This window comes from Delphinus delphis, chromosome 7, assembly GCF_949987515.2.
Source record: "Delphinus delphis chromosome 7, mDelDel1.2, whole genome shotgun sequence".
Lineage (NCBI taxonomy): Eukaryota > Metazoa > Chordata > Mammalia > Artiodactyla > Delphinidae > Delphinus > Delphinus delphis.
The window spans coordinates 69092061-69117207 of record NC_082689.1 but is presented as its reverse complement, the minus strand read 5'-3'; the positions used below and the strand labels follow the sequence as shown (position 1 = coordinate 69117207).

At 36.6% G+C, this 25147-nt stretch overlaps 1 protein-coding gene across 1 annotated transcript in view; it reads right to left on the bottom strand.

Annotated features, from left to right (window-relative positions):
- KCNH7 (potassium voltage-gated channel subfamily H member 7) overlaps window positions 1–25147 on the bottom strand; it is a 453648-nt gene that overhangs the window by 142416 nt on the left and 286085 nt on the right. The window contains exon 3 of the mRNA XM_060016676.1: window positions 5096–5251. Coding sequence (XP_059872659.1) covers window positions 5096–5251 — 156 coding nt within the window. The remainder of the gene's footprint in view (window positions 1–5095; window positions 5252–25147) is intronic.

Sequence of the window (25147 nt, the reverse complement as noted above, 5' to 3'; positions counted from 1 at the left end):
GAATACGTTTTTTTTAAATCCCCTTTTTTGTCATAGGGCTGATACACTACTCCCTTTTTTACTCCCATCCAACTTGATGGACCATGAAAAACAGCTATTTTGGGAGGAAAATGAAGACTTTTTGAAGACAATAAAGAAACAAAACTAGGCTTCCCCCAGAAAAATTATCTCATTGACATTCACTACCAAAATACAGGCTGACATTACCTAAGGTATACTCTCAGGAACCGTTCAGTAATGACTAAGTTGGTTAGTAGAAAATATAAAGATATCAAAAACAGTCATCAACTTAAAGGAACAAGTCTTTAGTATTACAATAGTTTTTTATAGTAATTCAGTTTTGTTCTAAACATGTCACCTGGGAGACTGACAGATTGGTGGTTTTAATAGAGAGTTTTTCCCAAGTGTGATATTGCTCAGAATAAAATATTCAAAATATTGGAATTGTATTACACTAATATATTTGTCCCAATATTGCCTTAACAGGATACTGTACTGTCATTTAGACGTACCTAAGGCAGTAACTGACTATGAGAAATTTTCAGCTGCAGTACATTTGATTTAGTATTAATTCAGTTTACAACATAGGCTTTTGGGACTGTGTTTTATATTTTACATATATTTTGCTATCTGATTTACATATAATACAACAATTTCTTTATGCAAATACTACAGTTTTGTGACAAGGCTTCCAGCTTCCCACAGACAATGACAGTAACTTAAATTTTCATTTGCTCATAGATCCTCCTAAAAACCACAGAGATCAATAAGGGAGGCAAATAAAAATACCCATAAACTATGCCTAAAGAGTAATTAGAGAAAGAGACATTACAAACTTTAATTTACATGTAGTCAGGGAAATAAATGCCGAAGACCAGCAGAATTGGCTAAGAAGAGTACACGGCAATAGTCAGGCAGAAGCTAAGTGGAAAAAGTGGTGGGGCGGGAGTTCAGAAGTCTCCTTAGAGTAATGGAACACATATCAAATAGGGTTTAACCTTGGGAGAAGAGGTTTAACACTGAGTGAGAAATACTGAGAGAAGTTCTGTGACCTTAATGGACAAAGCATTGCTTACTAGAGAGACAATAGAAAGTGGCTAGAAAAGTGCACAAGACTCCAGATATCAGCCTTGGAAAAGCACTACATCTTGGAGAGGGGGAGGGATATTCAAAGGTGGAATTGTCCCTTGGAGCCTGGGAAATAAGGAAGCAGATAAACATAAGGTCCCCTTATTAATATAAGAGGGGACAGAATATTCAGAAGACAAAAACAAGCAAACAACAAAACCAGGCAGTGCCATATATTTTAAAGAACAAGTAACCCCCCTACCACAAACCCTCCAAATTTACAAACTCCTTGCTATATATGAATGAGACTTGGAACTGAAAAATTTTTAAAGGCATGCAAACAAGACCTATTCCCTTTGCCCCCCCTCAGATTTCTTGCTAGTGATGGTCCAGGAAAGACCTTCATGAATAGCTATAAACAAGAATACTCTAATATTCATACAAAAATATCATAAAAGAAAAACAGGAAATGGGAACATACTTTGCAGAGGAAAGTGTGCTAAATATCTGGTTATGAAACAGGATAGATATATAACATCCCAAAATAAATTTAAAAAATTCAAACCAGTAATTAGAGATATGAACTAAGATTATAAATTAGGAACTCAAAAACATAGAATAAAAACTGGACAAATAAGAAAATGCAAAGCAAGAACTGAAAGAATACAGGTACTAAATTCAGGAAAGAAAAAGACAAAGTCATCTAAAAAATTAAAACACATTACAAGCAAATCACAAGAATAGAGGCTAGAAATGAGAGAAGCTAAGAAAATAAAATAGAATAAAGAGAGAAAAAAGGACCAGAGGAAAGTGATGGATATGAAAGACAGGCAAAGAAGGTGCAACATCCACATTATTTGAGTTCCTGAGGAAGACAAACCAAAAGAAATAAAATATTAAAAATTATAATTCAATAAAATTTCCTGAACTATAACATGAATTGAATGTACGTATTGAAAGGGCCCACCATGTATCCAGGAATATTGACTTAGAACGTCAAATCCAGACATACGCAAGCAATAGTTTTGGACTTTAAAAGTCTGTCTTGGTTTGAAATAGGAGTATTAAAATCTACCATTATTAATTTATTTCTGAAATTTTCTGGGACTTGGAAAATTAACAAAATCCCTTACAAAGGGCAGACAAGTGGATTGGCATCAGATTCCTCATTAGCAACATTTGATGCAAGAAGAGTGGAACACTATCTACCAGGTTCACAGGGCAAAAAGTGTGGGCCAAATATCTTATATGTACCCAGGCTGTACTCCAAGTGTGAAGGCTATAGAAAAATAGTGTTGATTTACTCATGAACATTTACTGAAGAGGTGAACTTTATCCAAGAAGTTATGTTTGCGGAAACTTTGACAAAAAGACAAGTAGTGAGCATTGAATACATTTCACTAGAAGTTTAAGGCCAAAACAAAAGTGAGAAGTATGTAAATTACATCCTCTGAGAAGCTAGAAGTATCACAACCAAACAAAATGGAAGGAGAAGGAAATATAAAATAAGTTCATTGAGTGCCTTGTTGATAAAAACTGGGAGTGAAATGATATGATTTGACAAACTGAACGGTAGAAGACTAAGCATACTTAGGAGTGCAAAGACACTGATACTAGTTGAGCTGGATAATCTGAATAGTCCAGTCTCTGGAGAAAATAATTGTTAAAAAGCTACTCCACAAATAAGTACCAGGTTTAGATGATTTTACAGGGGAATTGTACTTAACTTTTAAAGTCCAGATCATCCCCAAACTCTTTAAATGGTTATGTAGAGCATAAAATAGAGAAGAAACTCCAAATTATTTTCCTAAGTAATTCTAACATTGATAATAATACCTAACGAAATTGCATATACATATTCAAAAATTAGAGAGCAATTTCCCTGATGAGGATCGATGCAAAATCCTAAATTAATTTTAGATGAAAAGAATTCAGTATTACAAGATGAAATACATCATGTCCAAATGTGGTTCCTTTCAGGAATGTAAGAATAGTTCCATGTTAGTAACTCTATTAATAAAATTTACCACAAAAAAAAGGAAACAGAATAGCACACTCATTTCCACAGATGATGAAAAGGCAATTTACAAATTTTAACACCCATTCTTAATAAATACAAGTCAATGGAAACTTCTATAAAATTATAAAACACATTCCACTCAACCACATGCCATCATTTGAATTAATGGGAATCACTGGTGGCGTTCACACAAAATTCAGGAACAATTGATGTTCACTATCAGTTTCTTTTTAATGATATGTTGGAGGTAATACCCAGCACAATTAGACAAGAGAAAACTATTAGATGTATAAGAATTGGAAAGGAAAATGTAAAGTAATCTTTATTTGATATTATAGAACATCTGAAAACCTCAGAACAATGTATAAGCCACTGCAAACTAAGAAAACTCACTAAGATAGACCATAAAATTAACATACTCAGAAAAAATCAGTAGCCTTAAAAATTATTAGAAGATAATAATTAAAGAGAAGATCCTATTTATAATAGCAGCAAAAACAAAACATGTTAAATGTCAAGTAGCAAAGTAAACAATAAGGAAAAATTTTAAACACTCTTGAAAGACACAAAAATTAGATTTAAAAATGAAAATACATATACATATTCCTGTATAGAATGACTCAACATCATAAAAATGTTACTTTTCCTCCAATTAATTTATAAAATTAATCTGAATCCAATAAAAATACCATAGGGAATTTTTTTTTTATCCAGACAAGTTGTTTCTAATGTTCATGTGGAATATGCAACAAGAAATAACCTTAAACCCTGAAAATTAATATTAAAGAGAGTATGTCATATAAGAGGTTAACCGTATATTGAAAACAGTGTGATTCTCAATGACACAGATCAAGAGAACAGAATAGAAAGACCAGAATATACTCATGCACGTAAGAAAGTTTAGTATGTGATAAAAGTGATATCTCAAATTACTGGTGAAAGACAGACTTTCTAATAAATGATGTTAGAACAACTGGAAAACCATTGATAAAATGACAAATTAAATTTATAACTTGCACTATAAACCAAGCTAAACTTAAAATGGATTAGAGATCCTAAAACATAAGTCTAGAAAAAAATATGAGTTTATTTACAACCTTGGAATGGAGAAAGCTTTTCTAATTATGACTCAAAAATTCAGAATCGACAAAAGAAAAGGTTGATAAATTTAGGCCACATTACAAAAAAATAAAGGCTTCGTGTGACAAAAATTAGGAAAAAGATAAAAGACAATTTGCTGGGGAAGCGATTTGCCATTTATTCCACAATTTAAAAGAAAAAGACAAAAAAGCTGAACATGTATACAAGTAATGGACAATTGACAGAAAAAGAAATGTCCACAGTGCTCAAATATGTGAACCTCACTCATAATAAGAGAAATGTAAACTAAACTAATTGAGGTATTGCTTCTCACTTATCATGACAAAAATCGAGCAGACTGACACACTCTGTTAGCAAGGCTTTGGAGGAAAAATATAATACATTGTATTTTATACATTGTATATACAATATTATATACAATGTATATACAATACATTGTATTGTATTATATAATACATTGGTATTAGTGTAAAATGGTTCAAACATAAGGAGAGGAGTTTGGCAGTATCTAAAAAGATTACATATTCATTTACCCTTTGACCCAGGAATACCGCTTATAGAACCTTACTCTGAAGATAATTTTGTCCAAGAATGTACATATACACATGAAAATACATATGCACAATTCATTCTGCCATTATTACAATAGTCAAAATTTGGAAACAACCTAAATGCCCATCAGTAGGGGACTGGCTAAATAAGTTTGGTATAACCAAGTCAAATGGCTTTGAAAGCAGCTGATCACTTCTGTTAGGCACTGATGGGTAATGTCAGCTATGGCTTTTTTATATACAAATTATTTTACATAAAATGCAAACATATTTTGAGAACTGAATCAAAATGAAGCATGTATTAAAATTACTACAGTAGCAGAGTATCAAGAGCATTACGTTGTCTTTTACTTACGGTTTACAGTTTTGACTGGTAATATTGTATTTAGCCTCTCTGGGGAAGCAGAATTTTCTTCATCTGTCACATATTCAAAATTAATGATGAACATCATAGCCACGCCCTCTTGGTTTTTCACTGGAATGATGTGAGTGTTACAAATGAAAGTAGAACCTAAGGAGATTAAAAGAAAATGAGTGTAAGGTCAAAAATATGCCTTCATTTTGGAGTGTCAGTAACATTAAAATTCTAACAAAGCCCTCAATGACCACTGAAATTCAATTAAAATTTGATTTTTTTATTTCATATTTTATTGCACATATATTTACGTAAAAATGCACAAATTTCCCAGAAAGATTTTACAGGCAAATTCAAGTACTACATTATGGAAAAATGGAATCAAATCTTATTTGTTTTTATACTCACCACTTTAATAATAATAAAAAAAGACATATTCTTTAACTTTATAGAAATAACTGTCAGCCTTTTCTTATATATTTTAATTCTGAATCTATATAAAATATAGCTCTATAAATAATTAAGATAACTCATTTTTTCTCATCCTGAAATAATCTCAAATTATTTCCTTTTTCTTCTTTAATTTCTTAGACATCAAATAAAAAATGACTGACTCTGTCTTAAACATGTCCTAATAATTCTTTCCTTTTCTGTGTAAAATTCACAATGCCCAAATCACAATGATTTTGTTCGGTTTGTATTCTGTTAGAAAATAAGAACAAAACTTTTGTCTATATTATTGTGTTAATTTGATCTTTTTAACCGGGAAGGTGATATTCTTTTAAAAGCACAATTATAGGGCTAATAAGATACATTTTATTAGAATCTCCTGGAAATGAAATGAACAATGAAATGAAATGAACTCAGTTTACAACTAACCACTGACATCCATCCTTGAACAGAAAACCCAAGACCCAAGATTTAGAGAAGACAGTCAAGAAGCTGACTTCTTTTAAATCAACTGACTTCTGGGGTCTGACTTCTAAAGCTGAGTATTCCCTCAGAGCAGTTTCCTCACACATGGACCCTCTGAATATTTTCTTTAGTCGTGGTGATGGAAATCTCACAGGTTAGGGATTTATTTGGGTTCAAAAAATATTGTATTTTTTAAAATGCAAAAACTTCAGGAAGAGTTCAATCATTTAGGCAATAGAGAGTATTTTGATTGCTTTCTCTCTCTCTCTCTTTTTTTTTTTCTAAACAATTAGCTGGGACCCTTTTGCATCTTGAGGAGAAGGACGGTTCAATGTAGAGGCAGGATCAGGGTGGGAGCAAGATCTGTCTGGCGTGAAACTCCGAAGGGAGATGTGCAAAAGTGAGAGTGTCACTGGCAAAGCCCATTGGGTCCCCAGGAAGAATAAGATGGAATCTAGGTGATAAGATAAGGTCTAACTTCTTCTTTTGTGCTTAGTCTAGCTTCACTTGCTCATAGGGTGCCTCGGGCAGCAGCCTTGCACCCAGCACTTCAGACCAGAGTTCCTAGTGCAAAATGGCTGCGCCCGAAACCCCAACTCAGTGGGCCGCGTGCAGAGTTGTTGCGCCCTTGGCACTGCAATCTGGAGCCTAGAGGAGCCTTAGTTCCACCCCACTCACCAGAACTCCACCCCGCTTCCCCACAGTTGGAGCACTATAAAGCAGCCCCGCCCACAGCCTTTGGGGGCCGGGTAGGCGGGCATGGGTGGAGGGAGAGCGTGGACTCTAGAGCAGGAGCTCACACCTCCTCTCCGTGCTTTGATCAAAGAATAAACTTTCCTTTGCTTCTGAACCGCACTCAGTCTTCTTCTATTGGCTCGAATGACATTGGGCAGGAGGACCCTCGTTGAGGACCAACTCAGGAGGGTCGGTAATAAGGGGATCTCAAGAGGCTAGAGACAGGGTCATTGAGAGCTCCAACATCTACTGTGGACGCTCGTATTCCGAAATGGTGTTCCATGTATGCTCTCACTATTAAAAACAAAGTAGGAGAAAACTCTTTCCTTTCTTCTCATCCCTGTGAATTGGCTCCTGCTGCCAGAGCTGAGAACAAAGGCTACTGCTAATATTGCTATAGATTGAGACATCACAGGTCGCAGGGCTTTTGAGGGTGGCCCTGGAGACCTAATTATTATTTATGAAATTGTTTCTATGGGTTAATGTGTTCCAATTTCCAAGGAACTGATTTACAAATACACTTTTAGAACATAGACTCTCTGTAAGTTGGGGATGCCTACGTGCTAGTTTTGATTCAGATTTTCAAATGTGGGTAAGCCTCGCCAGTTTGAAATGTAGACGACCTTATTCATAATTAATTTCATTTTTTTCTATAGATATGGCCATAGTTTTGCAGCTATTGGAAAGGACGTTTTAAGAATGATGTGCTGCACCTTCACAGTCTTCGGCTACATCTTCAATTCATTTAATAAAATAGTTAGCTAGAGCAGTTGTCAGTTTCCATGGTAACAAACAGGATGACTTTAGTAAACAGAAAATAAGCAATTTAGGGCTATTCCATTAGCACTAAAAATAGAATTGCTTCAGGCCAGGCATCACAATACACAATGATTAAACAGAGAGTCTGAGGAGATGCTAGAAATAGCCATTATGTATTTTGCTAATGAACCAAAATACATATTGATTTTACCACTTAAAATGACATTTCCTGGATCATTTAGAATACCATTGTGAATTCACAGATTTGTTACTTCACAGTTTCAAATCTTTCAACGTTTGAGGTTTACTGCTGATTGTACAATAAAACATAAAGCACAGATTTTTGAGAGATCAATAAATAGAAGATGTAGGGATAGAGATCTAATAGGTTTGTAATAGGGCAGAGTAATTTTGCTTTCAGTAATAAGGGACAAAAATCCTGTCTTTCAATACTAAGGCTGGTACATTTACTGTCCAGTGCAAAAAATCATACAATTATAGTGCTTTATAAAAAAGTTTGGCCATATGCATTGGTTCCATAAACATACTGAGTAAGTGTAATTAATCTAGGATTACTGCCCACTATCATTGTTCCCTGCATGTTTCTATTGAGCAATATATCTCCTTTAAAGTCAACTGAAGACTCACATTTACATTTTTTTCTCTTTTAGTTTTTGGATTTAATGTCTCCATCAATCTTGCATAGACTCCTGGAAAGCAGATACTGAAAGGAGATATATGGAATTTATAAGAGGAGAAGAATCTAATACATTTTACAGTGCAAAAACAGTTTAGCTTGCATAATGCTACGAACTCCAAGTTCTGTTAAGATACTACTTTTGTAAAGTAACAGTACTCTAAAAAGTCATTATTGTGTGTTCCTAAATACTTTTCTTATTGCAACAGTGGGAGCAAGAGAAATGGAAGCATAACCCAGCAAATACTAATCTAGCAATGAAGACAAAAATAGACACTTTCAATAATGTATAAATAAGAGAACTAAAAAAAAAAAAATCTGGAAATAAAAAGTTCAGGCCTTGGTGAAATAAACCTTGTATTCAAATGAAATTAATAATGTTTTTTTAAGAAGCAGCTTATTTACAATAATATTATCCAATGATTATAAAATTATACATGCAATTATACTAATATTAGTTAGGTTCATTTCCATGTTTTGTCTCCTGAGTGAAAACACTGTCAAAGTGGGAGAGGCTGCTTAGAAGGAACAGTGCTAATTTTAATAAAATGTTTAGAATGTTAATTTTTAACTGTAGCCACAGAGCAAGCAAACTCGTGGTAATCTGAATAGTTACTCCTTTATTAATTAACTCCTAGGGGCATTTTTAAATAAAATACCAAGACTCTTCCTTCTGAGCTGCTTGAAAGATGTTTTATTCTACTTTTGTACTCATAGCGTATCCTTACCCTGAAATCAAAAAATGTCTACTGAGCGCCTAATATTGGGTCAGGCACTGGTCTGAGTTCTCAGATGGTAATGAGAAGAACAGCAGTGAGAAAACAAATCAAGGTCTTGAACTTGTAAAACTTATATCCTACTGGGGGGACATAATTAATAAACACATATATCAAGTAAAAATAAGTACAATGATGAAGAAGAATGCAGAACAAGGTGGTAGATGACGACAGTGGTAAGGAAATGCTTCTCCTGCAGAATGGCATGTAAGCAAAGACATTTAGGAAATGGGGAGGGGGGCTATGTAGCTCTGTCAGTGCAAAATCCTTTAGGTGGAAGCATGGCTGTGAGCTCAAGGAACAGTATGGAAGCCAGCGTGGCGGTTGTGGTGTAGGACGGGCTTGGACAGTAGGTAAAGTTAAAGGGGAAGTAGGGAGCCATACCTTGTAGATTGTGGGGAAAGGATAAAGGGTAGGAGGTTGAAGCTGGCTTCCCATTGCCTCTGACCTGAAGCTGGTTGGGAACTGTAATTTTAGAAGTGAGACCGTTTGCGTAACAGAAAGTAACCAGAAGGCTTTATTATCTGGGAATGACCTAATAAGGGAAGGATCTGCCAAACATCATCCAAAGTAAGTGGGGAGTTACTCTGGGGAATAAAGTTTAATGGGACGATGAAAAATAGAAGTTAGCTGCATTTTGTTCATAGTCTGAGCTTTGCACTCTTCAGTAGAACTCATACAGGTGTAAAGCTCTTAGAACAGTACCTGACATGGAGCAAAACTTAACAATGTGAGCTATGCCTCTTGTTGGAGGGTCTCCAGAGGGGCAAGTTAACTCTCAAGTCTATGTAATTTCCTCCAAGCTTTTACCATTCTTGGAACCACAAGCTACACTGTTTGCTTGTATTTCTGGGCACCAAGTGGAGATTATTCTTCTCTGAGCTGATAGGTTTAGTGAATGCCTCAGAGTTTTAAATTCCTTTCTTTCTAGTAGATTGGGGGGGGGGGGAGGTGCTCTTTGAAGATTAAAAAAATATCATTGGAGACCTGTCCTAGAAGAAAAATTAAACATAGCAACCTTGGGATACAAAGGCCTTATCAAAGAGGCAGCATTGTTTTTTAAATTGAAGAGCCTATTAGAAAAGCAAAAAAGGACTGTTATACCTCTTAGAAGGAGAAAGCTACCCAGTCACAAATGACTTAAGATATAGCCAAGTGGAGACACAAGAGAGAAACAAGACAAATTTGTACTTGACTTTTCAGTATGTAATGTTTCCTTTTATTTCATTTTTTTAGAACCTCTTCCATCTTCTTCTCTCCAAGCCTCCAAGATGAAATATTATGCCTATCAATGAGGTGCATCATTAGATATATTAATTTCTCATAGAGTATTGATGACATAATGGATTACCACTTTCTGGATAATATTTTTAAGGGGAGTAGTGAAAAACAACAATCATCACAAGGTGAGCTCTAATGTGGCCTCTATATAGAGGAAATATTTTGGTTGTGTGGATAAGACCTTTCAGATATCCCTCAGTTCACACCATGTAAGTCATTGCTTGCTGATATCAATATCACTTTTGGACAATTTACGACCTAAAGAACGGGAGAGGACCATCATGGAATCCTGGAACAAGATTCACCCGCGATGTGACTATACTCGGAGGTAAGGCCTACAAGGAGGTAATTAAGGCTAAATGAGGACATAAGGGTGGGGCCCTAATCTAATAGGACTAGCATTCTTATAAGAAGAAGAAAAGATATCAGGAGTCTGCACACACAGAAGAAAGGCCATGTGAGGACCCAGTGAGAAGGCAGCCATCTGCAAGCCAAGAAGAGAGTTCCTACCAGAAACTAATGCTGCTAGCACCTTGACCTTGGACTTTGTGCCTCCAGACTATGAGAAAATAATTTTCTGTTATTTAAGCCACTCAGTCTGTGGTGCTTTGTTATGGCAGCCTGATCTGACTAAGATGCCCTGAGGTGGAGCTTGTCAGGGCAGGCAGCCAGTGTTGCTAAAACAGATTAAGCTGAGAGGAAAGTGGTAAGAGATCCAGGTCAGAGAGATAACAGAGCAGGGGAGTGGGGTGGGAGTGGAGGGTGGCTGAGGAAGCAGCGCTTTGTGGGCATTGCAATGACTTGGGCTAACCATGTGAAGCCGTTGGGTGGATTGAGAAAGGGAAGTGGTAGGCTCTGGCTGCTGGAAAGACATGGACACATGAAACATTTTTTGTTAGTTTGTCAAGTAATTTGGTTTACATAGACTAACTGTATACTAGAGCACAGAGTGTGAACTGGGAAGTGATGGACAAGGCTTGAGCCATAGAAGGTCATGTCCTGATGGCCTTCTATGTTCTTGAAATTCACCTTTTGGTCTTGGGGATGCAGTGATTGTTTCAAGTATGAGAGTATCTTCAGAGGAAGTATTTTAGTGTACAGACTGAGGACATGGCTCTTTCAGGTCCTAGTGATGTGTTAGAGAAGTAATTTCAAAAGGTAGAGGAGCTATTTGAAGAGACAGAAGGCACATTTAGAAAGACTATTAATAACTCATACAATATCATATCAACAAGAATAAATGGAATGGGTAATTCCAATGAGCCCATATAGTCTGTTTGGACTTGTGGACTGGGTCAAACTTGACTGCTTGTGGGAGGCAAGTCTTCTAAGATTTGCCCATTCTCTTACTTTACCAGTCACCTGCTTAAACCTAAAGGAGTCTAGTGAGAGCACAAGAGGAGGAACTATGTGAGCTAACAAAAACACTTTATACAAAAAACATTATTAACAAAAGAACTGAGCTGCGCCTCTGACGATGCATTAGGTCTAAAGAAACAAGCTTAACGTAATAGTCACCAACATACACAGATTTAACGTAACAATCACCAACATGATTAAGTTGAACAACTGTGAACGTATTTAGATAGTTTAGGTATCTGATGGAGTAACATGGGACTAGAAGTACCCTTTCCAAATTTCCAGGAGAGATTATATATATGCCTTTTATTTGCAAAATGAAGAACTAGCCTAATTTACACAAGCCTGGTTGTCACGCTCATACCCTGTGCGGTAGTGTTAGCACTGAAATGTCAACAGCATGAATTATTTATTTTTAATTACGTCTTATTTAAAACAATTTTAAACATTCAGAAAGTGCTGAGGCAGTGCCAGTGAGTAGTAAATTCCTTGGATATGTAGCTCTGTGTAGTCCCTGGAATTGGACAGACAGGGCTCTGCTATTATTTGCTGAGTGACCTTGGGCAGGTTACTTAATCTCTCCAAGACTTAGATTCCTCATCTGAAAAGTGAGGAAAGGAAGAGAGAGTACCCCACTTCACAGTACTGTTGGGAAGGTGAAATTAGGCAATACATTGAAAGTACTTAGCATGGAGTCTGGTATGTAGAAAGTAAGCAATAAACAAGTTTTATTGTTATTAAATGGAGTAGGAAAACCACTTTCTCAACCATTGAAATGGTGGTTCAATTTCCTTCAAAGGTTTGATGATGAAATTGAGTCATTCAGCTCTTAAGGAACTTCAGAGATAAATCCATCAGCTTAATCCCCTTGTCTTCAGAGGAGAAAGTACATCAAACAGCAATTTGAACAGAATGAGAGCTTAGTAGATGGAAGATTCTTTTATCTTCTAGTGTCTTAAAATGTGTCTCCTTAACTTTGTAGTGACGAGGCCCTTAGTTTGATTCCCATATTTTTCCTGTCCCTGTGGACTGTCCTATTGTCTGTAAAAAGTATACTATATACCAGGTAACTTTTGTGATAACAGAACTCTGTCTCTTTTGGCAAGCTCCATAGTGCAAAGAATTTGGTATATAGTAGAAATGTATGAAGCAATCTTTATTTCTGGATTTGCTCGAGAAGTACCATGATCAGTAATGAAAGCACATTTTAGAAAGAAAGGTAATAATAATAGCTAACGTCTATTGGGTGCCAGCCACTGTTCTAATGGCTTTATGTGCCTCAATACATTTGCACCTTCACAAAAGCTTGATGATGGTACCATTATCATTCCTATTTGCAGATGAAAAGTAAGCCATGCACAGTCTCTCCTTGCCCTTGATTTTGGGGCATTTCTTCCCCTTTCCATGACTGGGTAGAATACTTGGTTCCAATTCCTTCTTTATGCCAAGACCCTGAGTTCCATGATTTTTAAATCAGGTAAGTTCTAAGAGGTTTTTATCTTTTATAAGCAATGGCCCGAGAACTAAAATTCTTTCCACTTCTTTCTCTCAGTCTTGCACTGTCCTCCTGGCTTAGGCAGAATTCCCTTCTGCTACTTGGGAGGCAGAAAGGCATCATCTATCTGTCCAGGCTTGCCCAGCCCCACATTCCATTTGAATCCATCCAGTCATACATTGCCCCATGACCACTTTCCATCTCTCCTTCTTTTTATCAGCTCTGGGCTTTCTGAGAATAAAGGTGCTCCACTCTGCTCCCTCAGTCCCTGTATACTATCTTTACTACTACTATTAACAACTATATAATTAATAAATCATGGCTACTATTTTCTGAATGTCTTCTATGTGCCACATGTTTCTCATGAGAAAACTTTATCTCAAAGAAGTTTCTCAAGTAAGTAGTAGAACCAGGCTTTGAACTCAGACGTTTACAGTTTTCGCTCTTTCTCTTACATCAGTGTTTCCCAAACAGTGAGATGTTAATCGATGCTACTGGAAAGGGCTTTCTGTTAATGATCCAGTTTGGGAAATGTTCTCCTCTAGAAGATGCTCAATGCACATCATTGTATTAGAGGTTTTGAGAAGTTCTGTAAAAACAAGTATATATTTACTTTGTTTAATGCAGCACTTCCGAAATCAACTTGACTCTGAAATACTATTTTAGAGAAATTTGCAATAACATCCAGCTCCTTGGAATGTCATTGGAAAACAGTGAATTGGGTTAGCTCCCTCCCTGCTTTAAAGACATCCTTCTGAGAGGGAGGAAAATAAATATCATAGGTCACCTAGATGCTTAAGTGACAGGGAACAAGAGGCTGAAGCAGGAGGGGAAAGAGAATGGCAAAGGCCAGTGTTACCTATGCAGTACATTTTGCTTGGTGTTGGTCCTGATCTAAGCTCTCAGAAATCCAACTAAAATAGCATTGGCATATTTGATCACATATTTTGCAGCAATGGTTTTCCCATAAGCTAGAAGTTTACCACTAAATGAAATATGATAGAGCACTCCACAGACTAGGTCTAGTTCATACCATTCGACAGAGATCAGGTTTTAAAGCACAAAAGCCCTCATTCAATATCCATTACTATTCTGCATCAGATATTGCTTGAGAAAACTCTGACATCTGCAAGGAAATATTTTCACTCTGTTTTCTCAGGAAGTCTTTCCTCTTCATTTTCAAAATGTGAACATATGTGAACTTACAATTATTTGTTGACTCTCACTCCTTTCCACTGACGCTTCCTCTGTTAACATTAATGTTCAGGTGTTAGGTTCTCATCATACTTGTAAACTTGATGTTTGAAAAAAGCAAGTTTAATTGTCTTTCTAAACTTGATAAACCACTAAGAAATTATTTGGGAGTTGAAATAAGGAAGAAAAACTTTTACACCTTGTCTGATTCATAAATTAGACTGTCTCTGTAGATGTACTATTATGATTACCCACTTCCTAGCCCTGGTTCCCATTTAATTTTTGAGATTTTTGGATTGAATTAGTGTATTGGGACATATAAGTGTTAGAACAAGCTGAGGCTGATTTACAGGCAAACCAAGTCTACGTTTGTAATCAGGAACTTTTGGGGCATGTTTATGACAATTTTTTAATGCTTTGTGGTTTTTACACCAAGTAAATGTTTGTTATTTGGTTCAAAATTTTTTTCATAAGACATACTCATGTTACCAAGCCTCTGATATACCTGCCATTTACCCAGTAAAACTGCATTAACACTGAACCAACTGGACTGACTCAACATAAGAGCAAATCTGCACTTCACCCTGGTATGTACACACTACTGTCAAGGTCAAACACAAGTAGAATTCTGAGGCCAGGCACCGCCACGCAGATGTCGTTGCTGATGAAGGCTGTGCATGGCCATATGCCTGGTGTGCTGTGTGCACGGTGTATTCTTGGTTGTTGGTTTGCTCTCACTGTGTTTGCACAGAACTTGATGGGGTTAAAATTAGGCTCCGTAGGCCTGTCTGGGACAAAAGTGATAGAAGCAGAAAAAGGTGAAATTGAAGATATTTCTCTAGGTAACTTAACTCTCCTCTCTTTTCACAAAATTTCCTATTCCATTTGACCATTATAACTTAGGATTTTCATTTTTATTTTTTAAATGCCTAGGCTATTTTCACAAAATAGCAGAAGGAGCAGAAAGGATGTCCTGTCCTGGAAACTAGTGAAAGCAGGGCTTTTTCTCCCATTGGCAGCGTTAGTGGGGAACTGCTGGGCTTTGACACCAGGCTTTGGGGCATGTGGCTACTACAGATGTTCTCTATTCCCGAAGGCTGCCAGAGGCATGGACCTGCCGCAGACGCCTTATGGAGGGATTGCTTTGCAGTGGTTCATCTTGCCCTGCATATATTTTTCCAGAAACGGTTGCACAGCTACACAGAGAGATGTTCTATTTAAAATTCACCCAGACCACACTTCTTGTTGCTTTTGCGTTTTACCCATACCAGGATTCACGACCAAGCCTAGTGCCTTTTCAAGGTAGCAGAGTAGTGACTGCCGTGGTCCAGCTACACACTGAGACCATAGAGAAAGATGTGGGGTGGGATGATCTGATTGATGCACACAGCAACATGTTAATCTGAGGGGCAAGATGTACTTTCTGTACCCACGAGAGAATGTACAGTGTAATGGTTAAGCATAAAGCCTCTGCATCAGAATGTCAGGGGCTAATTCCTGGATCTGCCACTTGGCAGTGTTTGATATTAGAATAAGTGACTTAAATGCTCTGAGACTCAGTTTTTTCCTATCTGTAATATCAGGATAATGATGTTACCCATTTCACGGAGTTATTGTGAGGATGAAATGAACCAATATCTGCAAAAGTTTAAAACCTTGCCTTGTATATTGAAAGAAGTGTCTCATCATAAAGAGATGATCAAAGCATAATTTTGAGTTCTGCAGCCAATCATATCTTTAAGTTGGGGAGAGGGGACAAAATGTGCTTGTAATATACTCATTTCCCTTGTGAGCATCTAACTGCCTATGCACACTCCGTATTTCCAGTCCTATTGGCCTCTAACTTTATAATTCCCTCCCCAGACCTTGCCTCTGATGTGCCCTTAGCCCTAAACGTCTCCTGTCCTATCTTTTATGAAAATTTACCAGTCCATATATTTAACCAAAGGTCTTCCCTAAGCACTTGCTGACAGAGATACCTGGGGCTTAATTTTCAGATAAATCTCAGCTCTAGTATTTGAGATTTTTTGCAGATAAACCCTCTGCTCTTTGGTTTTACCCATGACTAGAAATAGGCTGGACATGTGCATTGGGAGGAGGCTGAGGTCTGTGAAAGCCAACCACATGCTCCTGCCTTGTACCTCCAATGGGTTTTATTATTTTTTTTTAATTAATGAAAATATGTAATATTAATAGTTATTATTTACTGGTGCAGATGGCTGACATTTTCCCCTAGTTTCCTCACTTTATGGAAGAGTTAGAAAAGAACATTTTTAAAACCAGAGGACAAAAGGGGTTAATGTTACTTTAAAATTACATTCTCTCTATATATAAATATATATTAAAATACCAAGTTTTTTCTCTGGATGCAAAGATGTTCATTCTTTTAAAAATGTCTAAAAAAAAAGGAAAAACATCCCCTTTCCTCCCCTCAAGTCAACTTCTGTGCTCCAGAAAATCTTCTATTCCATAAGTCTGATCGTAAAAACTTCAAGTATTAAAGTAATTTGTACATGTAGAGAGAAAAATGACTTTTTCAAAATATACAGGGGCAGCTGCCAAACTGATGTATTATATATTGTGGTTCTGTTTCTTGAAAGAATTTTTTTGTTATTTTTACATCTAACAAAGGAAAAAATTAAAAAGAGGGTAAGAAACGATTCCAGTGGGATGATTTTAACATGCAAAATGCCCCTGGGGTTTCTTCTTTGCTTGCCTTCTTCCTCCTTACCTGCCCACCCACCCCCTCCAACACACACACACACACACACACACACACACACACACACACACACACTCTCTTTCTGTAAAACTTGAAAATAGAAAGCAAAACCCTCAACTTGTAAATCATGGGATTAAAGTTGATTACTTACAAATATGAACTTTGGATCACTGTATAGACTGTTAAGTTTGATTTCTTACTACCTATTGTTAAATAAACTGAGACAGGAAAAAAAAAAAAAAAAAGCCAGGGTTAATTCCATCAGCTGAAGGTTAAGCCTTTAGCTTCTCTAAATGGGAACCTCCATCTGAATGTCAATGACTCTTTCTTTTTGCCTGATGACTTTGAAGCTGATTAGTGATTCTGTATGTCAACATGTTACCTCTCTTAGTTAATCTAAACCCACTTGATAGGAACTTCCTGGAGATAAAGTCCTATATCAGAGAAGTTTCTCTAAAGATGGGAATTTCAGGCAGTATGGTGAGCCAATGGTAGAGATGTTTTGATGGCAATGGAGACTTTTATCACCCCTCAAATGGTAAAGAAGAACTGAAAAAAATATTAGATAGAACACACTGGTGAGATTTCAGTAGACATTATAAAACCACTAGCAAGGTTGATCTATCATGTATTACATTTGAGAAGAAAGAGATTCAGAGTTTTAAGATGAAAAGACTATTTCTTAGGTTCCTTTCCTTTACTGTCATTGTAAATTTCTAGGGACAAAGAAAACAGACAATATTATTACAATTAATGCTAACAAGAACAGGAAACGAATCAACATTGAGTCATCTAGTAACATCACTGGAAAGCACAGTAAGAAGGCCCTATTCCAAAATTTTGATTGACCAGAAGAGATTGGATTGATGCCATTAATGTTCTTTAAAATGCTGCTCCTTCTAAGAACTGCACCTGAGAAGCAATCATGTATTTCAAAGTGTCTTCGTGTGGACTTTATGGAAAGCTTCCCAGAGAAGTGACAAGTTGCATCTTAATTAAGAATGCGTTAAGTATTTCCAAGCTCATCTCAGAAGCCATGGTGATAGGGAATGCTTGACAAAATGTATGAATGGTATTTGAGAGCCCAGTTGGAGGGAGAAAAATTGAACAATGGCATATGCTGCTCCAAAGCCACATCCTCTCTAACAAGGCATTGAGATTGGGGTATAAGCATTGTTCGTGTTTCTGCTGGATTTCTTCAGTTTCCCTTCCAGGCTCACTCTGCATCCTTCTTTTCCTGCTCAGAATGAAGAGAAGATGCTGAAAGGACTCTGTTATCCTCTGAATTCCAGTTGGGTTTTAGCCAGTGGGGATTTCCGGTAGGAAATCGCAGGAAGGGAGGAAAGTGATGGAGTATTTTTTCCTTACACTCTAGTCCTACTGGGTTGCAGAGAGTTGGATGCATCCATCACTAAATTTCAGTTTCTGGCAGCCCTCATATAGCCTCAGGGTTCCGGTAATTATCACTCCCTCTGCCTGCCTTTTCGAATGGCTCTTCACTGTTACTCAGCCTGGAACACTGCACCATTCCTTATTGTGCTTTTTATATGTTATTCTTTTATTAACTCTCTTCAAATTACTCGATTTGAGCATTCAAAAAATATTTGAATATTGATTCATCCAAGATAAAAATACTACAAAACAAGGGAAGTAAGTGGAAACTTGGTAAGCAGACATTCCATATTTAAGGAATAAAGATGTAGCAAAATACTGGGACAATGAGAATAAATCGTACATGTTAAACAAGACAAAGAGAACCCAAAAAATTAAGCCAGATAGTAGTAATAAGGCAGCACATTTGTCCCCATATAGATTGGCAGAAATCGTAACCATGAGAAAATGTGGGTGTCAGGTATTTGGATATGATAAATGACTTTGAGATAAAATTCCTTTAGAATTTCAAGGAAGCTGAAAGGTAATAGGTTTAGCTCTGAGCAGTGGTCAGAAGAGTGGTAATTATTAAGTGGTAATAGCATGATCAAATTCAACATTTTAATAAAAGTGAGGGGAACCAAAAATAGCCATTGGAAGGAGGGTGCCTAATGATAGAAAACAAAGAAACAGCCAAACTGACAGAATATTTAAAACATTTTTAAAAAACTACTCATTAATATCCCAGGGGAAACCTTTAAGTCATTTAAAAGCACCACAATGTATTTCGAAGAAAGTAACTTGACCACAAGTCCTGCATGATTAAGTGATAAAACTACACACTTGAATGAAGAAAAAAAAAAAAATTAAGACTTTTTTCCGAAGTGAAGAAATTATGAAAAAAGAATCAGGGAACCTAGTAAGAGTCAAATGTCAAGTGTAAAAAATTAAGCAAAAACTAATTTGAGGGACACTTGCAAATAATTTCTAAGTGATTAAGTTAACTAAGTTATTGGATGATTAAAAAAAACAAAGGCAATGAACTGGGGAACAAATTTGATCCCTGTAGAAAAGGAAACTCAGCTAAGAATTCTATTAGACGTGGAGTAGTTCTAGAACCGAATTTTATAAGCGGAACGCGTTAAATGTGTTGTACAAAACCAATATAAATAAATCACCTCCCATGATCAATATTTAAAGTACTCAAGGTGTGGTGCTGGCGCCCAAAGTATGTAATTTATTATTTTGATGATCAATATGCTGGTCAGCGTGATTCCCATGATAAGCAGTTTAAGAGGGATCAACAAATTAGAGCTCTTCCATACCAGGCAAGGTGTTGGCAATGGTAATAAATTGTAGAATACTGTAACCCTGTTGAGAATAATGTGTTGGTGGAACAGTAACATTTTTCTGTAAGGCAAAATCTGGTCTATTTGATCTATTGCAGATTTCTGAGTTTAAATAAAAACAAAGCAGAACCAAAATGAAAAGATAAATAAAACGAAGGAAAAGGAGAGAAACTGTTAGCTGGCTACTCTGAACCTAGCATTGTGGTAAGAATTTTAACACACCCATTAAATACTGACAGCGCTCCAGAGGTGGGAATTACTGTCTCCATCTTATAGAGGGAAACAGACTGAAAGGGTTCCATAACTACATCACTAAACTGGCTGAGGTCGAGTCACCATGAAAAAGGAGAATCCAGACCCTTGCCCAGGTTTGGCGGGTTCTAAGTACCCTGTTTATTTAAGTAATTCATTTAGACTTAAAAATTTTTAACAGATATTTACCAGAGATTTTAAAAATTGAATGACAGTCTCATTTGGACAGTGTTTTGCAAAGATAAGGAGCTGATTCAAAAATAAGAAAGAAAAAAGGAGAGAAATAATCAGGCATTTCTATGCCTAGGACTTGTTAACAGTGTTTGGTAGGTAGAATTCTAAGATGGTCCCCAAGATTTTCTGTCTCTGGTATACGCATCCTGCATAATCCTAGCCACAGTGAATATGATGGGTTTAACTCTCACAATTCATTTACATCATATGGCACAGTTGACTTTAAGAAAGGGAGATTATCCAGGGGAACCTAACGTAATCATCTGGGACACTTGAAGGCAGAAATTTTTCTCTGGCTGGTCACAGGAGGGGAAGTCTTTGCTGGTCCGGAAGAAAGCAAATACCCTATTTTGAACAGCTGAGATCAGGAGCCCCTAGAAGCTGAATGTGGCACCAAACTAAGAGTTAACAGGAAAGCAGGGACACAGACCTACAACCACAGAAAATGAATTCTGCCATCAACCAGTACACCTGAAGAAGACCTGAGCTCAGGTGAGAACCACAGCCTGGGATGATAGCTTGATTTCAACCTGGTAAGACCCTGAGCAGAGAACCCAGCCACACCATGCCCAGACTTCTGACCTCCAGAACCATGAGCTAATATATGGGCATGGTTTTTAGCTGCTAATTTGTAGTATTTTATCAGGCATCTGTAAGAAACTACTACACAGCAAAAATTACTTCTGGAACTTGTCTTATCTGACATTTTTACAAAAGTTCAGTAAAATCACAGGGAGCTTGTGCATGTCGTATGATTTGGACCTATGGGGAATACACTGAACAGAGATTTAGTTATGTTGACTGTGTGGAATGGCAGAAAAAGTTTCAGTGTGGGTTTGAAGGCAAGGCATTTTAGGAATAATTAATCCAGATGATATCTGCAAGATGATGGACTGGTCTCAACCAGCAATTATGAGTCATTAGAAAGCTACAGTGAGCATTTTCATTGCTGCCCATAGACATAGGCTCAGCATGCTCCTGTTGAGTAGACCAACAACATTTCTGAGCACATCCTTAGGAAAGGTATTGGAAACTCACTAGAAACAAAAGGTCTGTAAAAAGTATAGGGTTAATCCATTCCCAGGATAATATAAAGAGTTACCCTTCTTAACTAGACATCAGGAAGTGCATGAGTGATAGACAAGTTCCCCAGATATGCAATTAAAATGAGCAACAGGCCAAACTTTCTTAGGAAGTATACATCTTACAGATATACCCCTTATCTGGAAAATTAAAGATTAACGGACTATTCTCAAGGTTTATAAAAATAGATAAACAGAAGGACTGCACATTAGGTGTAGTGGAAAGAATCTGTGAGTCCAGTTAGTGCGGAAATGCTGCTTCTTTTCTTTCCAGATGTTTCCTTTCATGTCCAGAAAGCTAGATTCGCATAATACTCCCGACCCCTCTCCATCCCTTTGGTCACCTTGCCCTTGGGAAGGTAGTGTGATTTATCTGGTTGGCAGAATTGGGACAGTATGTTGGGAATGTTTGACTCAGCTCTTCTTTTTACCTCTTAAGAATAAGGCTGACCAAAGGGAGCACACTTTCTTCTCTCATGTCTCTAACTGAGTAGATAAGGCTGTTGTATTCTGGGGTTTAATATTAGGAAGTCTAAACCTCCCAAAAATATAACCAGAAAATGCTATTCGAGACATTTTTTTGAGTAGTAAAGGTGAAGTTTTGTTCCAGGAATTGCACGCTTTTATCATATTTTTCCACTAGTTTAATGTTTGGTGTGTGGTAGGGAAGGAGGTGCTATTTATTGGGTCTCCTCAAAGGTCTTAATTAGAACAAGAGAGTTCCTCCTAATGTTACAAAAAGGAATTCTTAAAATTGAAACTAAAACAAAGCATAGTTTTATTCATAATTATTAGTATATTTAAGAAATTTGTTACTTCAAGATGTACAGGATGAAATTACAAAGGACATCAAGAAGGGTTTAATGAATCTAATTATGATACGTTTAAAAGGATTGATCCCCTTATTTCTGAGATGACATAACTGGGTTGTTATATCATTTTGTATAGTATCCTTGGTATGTTTTAATTCCTTTGCTCATTATTCATGCAATAATCTAAACCCTTGTGGCATTTTTAACATTTGAAAAAATTTCCAGCATTGGAAAGATTCCTTATGTCAACATATAAAGACTAAAAATCACCTTTAAGCCTCAACATGGAAGATTGGCAATCCTCGTTCTCCTGAGTATTTTTCTTTATTCACTACCACTTTACAGCTTGGGTTTTTAATTACTAAATTCTTGGTACAGATTGTGAATTTTACATTTCATAATTATTCTAAGAGTTGTTATGAGCACTATGGAACCAATGGAAAAGTATGACAAAGAGTAATTAACCTTTTAAATACAAATCTTCCTAACAAGATAAAAGAAGTGACAAAAGAAAGTCTAAAATGAAGACACTAACTGGCCATGTTAGATACCTCATTCTCATAGTTCCTTGGACCCAGCAGTGAGAAAGATACATGTTGCCTTCATCTAAAAAACACAATTTAAGAATCGTAGCTTTTCTCTTCTCTTTGCAGGAATCTAGGGAGTCAAGGGCAATGTAACAGACAATCCCAAAGGGCTCCAGTTACCTTTTAATCTGAATCTCCTCAGCACTTTTAAAAGGATTCTGTACTTTATTATTCCAGTGTACACTGATAGTCTATTTCACAGGATTCTCTTGTGTTATTCCTGTATAAGTTAACTTCCCAATTTGAGTATAAAATGAAATTATGCCACTCCTGGCTTGTTTATGTTTATAAAAACCACATAACCCTTCTGCACAAAGGTTTTGATTCAAGTTTAATGAATAAATAAACTTCCAATAGTAGGTTCTACCAGAAACTGCATGGCTATAACTCATAGTAGAGTTGGATCTGAAGTAACTATGTTAGTTGCATTTGCTTACACACCCCCGGTGTACTTCTTTATAAGATTTAGGGAATATTGGGTTATCAGTGACTTAGGGATCCTAACTTCAAGAAACAAGTCGCTTCATCCTTGGCATAGCTACAGAGATAGTTCAAAATCATTGTGACAAAAAGCGGTAAAAGTAAGATGTAGTTTACTCCATACCCTTTTGTGTCATTTTGGAAGGATACAACTAGAATGAACTTATGCGTGAACACTGAGGGAAATGAGTGAGGATTACAAAGAGAGGTATAAAATATAACCACGCTTGTGTTCTTATCAGAATTCAGCACGTGAATATTTCTATGACAAGTGTCGCTAGCTAGTCATACTCTTCTTAAACTTTACATATTTGGCTACTTTACTGTGAAGAAATGAGCTATGCAATTCTTTGTCGTGACATACCTCACTGGGAGTGTATTAGTTTCCTATTGCTGCTACAACAAATTATTACAAACCTAGTAAGTTAAAACAATATGAATTAATTATTTTACAGTTCTGGAGTTCAGAAATCCAAAATGGGCTGGCAGGGCTGCATTCTGGAGGCTCTAGGGATGAATACTTTTTTTGTTTTTTACAGCTTCTAGAGGTCATCTGCATTCCTTGGTTCATAACCCCTTCCTCCATTTTCAAGCAATTAATGTCACATCGTCTTCATACTCTCTTCCTTCCCTCTGCTTCTGGGGTCACATCACCTTCACTGACTGTGACATTCCTGCCCCAATTTTATAAAGACCCTTGTGATGACATTGGGCCCACATGGAAAATCCAGAAGAATCTACCCATCTCAAGATCCTTAACCTAATCATACCTGCAGAGTCCCTTTTGCAGTGTAAAGTAATACATTCACAGGTTCTGGGGTTTAGGGCATAGACCTCTTTCCAGGGCCATCATTCAGTGTACCATAGGGGATATACTTTATTTATGCATGTATTTGTCTACAACCCTTCTAGAAAAAGAAGACTTCATATGAATCTAAGAAGCCAAAAGCTTCTGGTAAAACATTTCATACATGCGTCCACATGACTCCATGTAAAAGATTTATTATGTGAAAGTTGCCCAAACATCTAGCAGTCAGTGGGGAATCCAGAATTGTCAAATGAGAGGAACTTGGTTAGAAGGCGAGGAATAGGAAACTGGTCAGAGCTGTGTTTTCATAGCAAGCTTGATGTTTCTACAGGGATCTTACATGTATTTGTAGGAGGATTGAGATCAGGGGCTAATGAAACTATTGGAGTCAAATTCTTCCCTTCCTCTCCTCCATCAAGCCAAACCTCTCGGCTCTATCACTGTTAGTGTTTGAATATCCTGCTTAAAGGAGCAGAGAAGAAGAGATAAGACAGGCAGGTTGGTCCCGCTGTGTGAAATTTACTTGGGGTTAATACCAATTAAATAACTCACTCTCTGACATTTTGTATTAATCTTTATGTCAGTTCAATGTTAGCATGCTAATACCTCAGTTTCATTCAATTTGTCAGTATCTATGGTTGATATTCTTTACCCAAATTCTGTCTTCAGATATTCACATATGTTTGGAACTTACTTAGTCTTTGATTAGAATTTTACATGACATAATGAAATAAAGGTTCTCTTCATGACATGCTGAACATAATACAGGCACCCAAAGTCCTTAACTAAACTTGATTATTTATGGAGCCTGATAATATTATGGGGAGTTTAGGTTTTTGATTTTTCAAGTTTTTGTGGTCCTACATATTGGTTTTATTAGAATTTTATCTGCATGTAGATGAGCAGACTCATGGTTTCTATAAGGGTTTAGAGTTAATAAAGCATATGCCATATGATCATAAAATATTCTGATCTATTTGAGTAAAAAGTTCCATATATTTTAAGATACTATTTTTTCTGGTTTTCTTGTTTATAGAATCCTATGTGTGAGATACTTTTTAAAATAAGAATGTTCATTGCAGTGTTTTATATAATAGCTCAAATTGTAAAAAAAGAAAAAAATAATTAAAATAGAACTCTGGGT